Source organism: Telmatherina bonti (genome assembly GCF_933228915.1).
Source record: "Telmatherina bonti genome assembly, chromosome: 5".
Lineage (NCBI taxonomy): Eukaryota > Metazoa > Chordata > Actinopteri > Atheriniformes > Telmatherinidae > Telmatherina > Telmatherina bonti.
In genome coordinates, this window is record NC_136623.1 from 15,589,071 (window position 1) to 15,592,131 (window position 3,061).

Here is a 3,061-nt window from a genome sequence, read left to right on the forward strand (position 1 = left end):
TTGTGTCTAGTCTTCCGTAACACATAGAATTGAAATTGAATACTGGATTTCTTGCTTCATTGAAAGTGTTCTTAACTTTTCACCACAAGCCTCACTAGCATAGCGCAGCACCAGAGTTAGAATTCAATTTTACCCTATACTGACTGAATAATAAGAAAAAGTGCTGCAAACTAACGTGTGTTAAAGCAGTAAACAAAAAACAAAATCTTAACAGGCTAAGAAAAACAAAGATATTAATTGCTGATAATCAAGAATTCACTGCTGGAACAAAGAAGGAGAGCAAGATGTGTTGTCAAAATCAAATCGGAATCTAAAATTATTTGGTTGCTTCTGAAAGATCTTTGAAAAGAAACATCAGTCTGTTCTGGCAGGTCAAATGTCCTGATTTAAAGTCCAACACCCTGGTTCCTCCTTCCCTGACCAGCAGTTCTGAAAGACTGAACAAATGAGTGAAAAGTGAAACTGCTGTTAAAGAATACTAATGCCCCCTAGTGGTGATGTAAACTATAACACCCTGCCTGTAGTTCAAATTCCGTCCAGTAAACCTTCCCAGTGTCCAGCCCCCCACACATGCAGTCTAAAAATCTGTTCCAAAAAGTTGTTAAACACAAGTTAAATCCATGACAAGAAAACACATCAAGGTTTGTCTTTTCTTTATTTATTAGGAACTAAAATGTCATAAATATGTACAAAACTGCATTGAAGAATAATCATCCTGTTTCTGCTTAAACGAAAGCTATGTAGTTCAATTTGACACATGTCCATTATGTTGCAGCCATCACATCGTTCACAATGATCCCCCCCAAAGCCCTCCACTCCACCCCTCTCCATTTGCCAGATTGTCTTTTCTCAACGTTTCCTCTTGGCCTCAAACTTGTAGATAGCTGCAGCATTTCTTGTTTCCTTTTTCACCTTCAACTTCTTACTCTTATCCTGGAAAATGAAGAATCGTTGAAAAAGAAGAAAGAAAGTTGCAGACAGTCACAACAAAAAAACAAAAGAAACACTTCTCATGTCTAAGGATTCTCACCTGCAGGTCCTTCCGGGTCTGAATTTTCTGGCTGATGACAAACATTTTCTTTTCTCTGTCGATTCTCTGGGAAAGAATCTTATACTGATGCTTTCTTTGTCTGTTCAACTTCTACTTATACAAAATAAAGACATGACATTGCCATCAGTGGGTTGAAGCGAGTCATACATTAGTATTCATTCACAATTAACTTCCTAGAATTTTAATTTTGAGGGCTTATTTTAATTATTTACAATCAACACTAAAGAAATATCACAGACCTTCACACTGCGAGAGTCAACTGTTCCCTGGATGCTCTTAGTCTCCAGTATTTTCAGAGTTGGTCTGTTGAACACTCTGTCCACCAGCTCTGGAACGGTGTCAAGGTGGCTCACCAGGTTAAATGTCTGAACTGAAGGCACATACGGTTATTTTTTAAAAAAAAACAACTTCAATTTCTAGATTTGATCAAAGGAATTATATATTTTTAAGCACTGACAACTTTTTTTGCATTTACCTTCCTTCTTGGAATCCACAAAGAAGGTATGCTTGTTTTTCTGTTTACTTTCTGCATCCAGAAGATGAAGCTCTCCTTTTAGTCTCTCAATTTTCTGGAAGCACATTTTCAGAAAGGATGTAACAGGAGACACTGAAGACAATGGAGAGAATAATCTCTGTGCTTGTGGTTCTCAAGCACAGTGTCAAATACATTACTACAAACAGCTCAGTGTGCATGTGGAATTATCTTGTGTGCAACAACAACAAAATTACAACTCACTTTTATAGCATTCAGACCAACAATATGCCCTACTTTTGTTGTGAGTATGGCTTGTGACAACGGTGCTTTGTCAAAGTTGTTGGTTTCTTTACTAGTTGATGAATCCATTTTTACTTTAAGTAAAACAAGTCAGTGTTTTTATAATCTGTTATTGTGGCTTTTCTGTAAAAAATAAATCATTTTTAAAATGAGAGACTGACATCTAGTGGTACACATGGGCTGAGAAATTACCTAAAATGCCAAGCACAGTGGATGGTGGCCATCTGAGGCCAAAATTCTTCCAATAACCATCTGCAAGTGGATCCAGTGGCTTCAAGTGCAGCAATGACTGCACAACATTTTATGACTTAAAAATTATGTCTTCTTCTAACTGGCTTTTAAGGTGCTACCCATCTTATACACCTATCAAACAAAGCCACTTCTGCCATTTTAAAGCTCTGGGAATTCTCACTTTACAGAGTTAAGAGGCGCCATAATAAAAATGGTTGTACAATGATGACAACTGCCATGTACACAAACCCACAAGCAAGTAAATAAAAATGGTTAATTCTAAGAGAAAAATAAAAACAAGTTATTTTAATAGTAATTAGATACCAAAAGATAAACACTGTTTATCACACTTTCTGTAATTAAACTGATTTTGTTAGTAGAGGCACCTCTATTTGAGCCATCTCACAGTTTTATCAGTGGTCACAGGACCCACCAGCTTCAGCACAAGATCTTGTCCCAGTGTTTTTTTTTTGTTTTTTTTAAAGGCAAATATTCTCATTTGAACTAGGGGAAAACATCCAAAAAAGGGGTCATAGCAGAGACCCTGTTATTAATACAGACGATGTCAGTTAAGGAATTGGTCTTACATGAAAATAATATGCCAGTTTTATTTAGATCTGCCCAATTGTGAACACAGCATTGCAGAGTATGATAATGCAGAAGCGGATTTTGCCAATCTAAGCATAAAACAAAGTTTATTTATTTATTTACTTTGCAGTATGAGATCATTCTGAGAAAATTGCACAGGATTATTAGTGGTAGTTTTGGAAAACACCTCTGCTGAAGAATGAATGATCTATGATGTCAAAATAAAAAAGGCTATTTTATTTAATGCATTATATAAGTCCAGGGGACATTGAACACACCTTTGCCTCTGCAACCCTTTTCATCTCCACATATTTGATATCCTGCGTCCTCATCATTTTCTTCTGCTCCTCTGTCATCACAGACTCCTCTTCAGCTTTTTTCATCACGTGAACTCCATCCTGTCAACATGTCAGAAA

At 36.6% G+C, this 3,061-nt stretch overlaps 1 protein-coding gene across 1 annotated transcript in view; it reads right to left on the reverse strand.

Moving 5' to 3' along the window:
* Positions 1–823: 823 nt before the first annotated feature.
* Positions 824–3,061, reverse strand: part of utp11 (UTP11 small subunit processome component) — a 2,895-nt gene continuing 657 nt past the window's right edge. The window contains exons 4-8 of the mRNA XM_079241262.1: positions 2,924–3,043; positions 1,527–1,620; positions 1,291–1,421; positions 1,031–1,141; positions 824–933 (exon numbers count right to left, since the gene is read on the reverse strand). Of these exons, the coding sequence (XP_079097388.1) occupies positions 850–933; positions 1,031–1,141; positions 1,291–1,421; positions 1,527–1,620; positions 2,924–3,043 (540 nt within the window). The 3' untranslated portion in view covers positions 824–849. The remainder of the gene's footprint in view (positions 934–1,030; positions 1,142–1,290; positions 1,422–1,526; positions 1,621–2,923; positions 3,044–3,061) is intronic.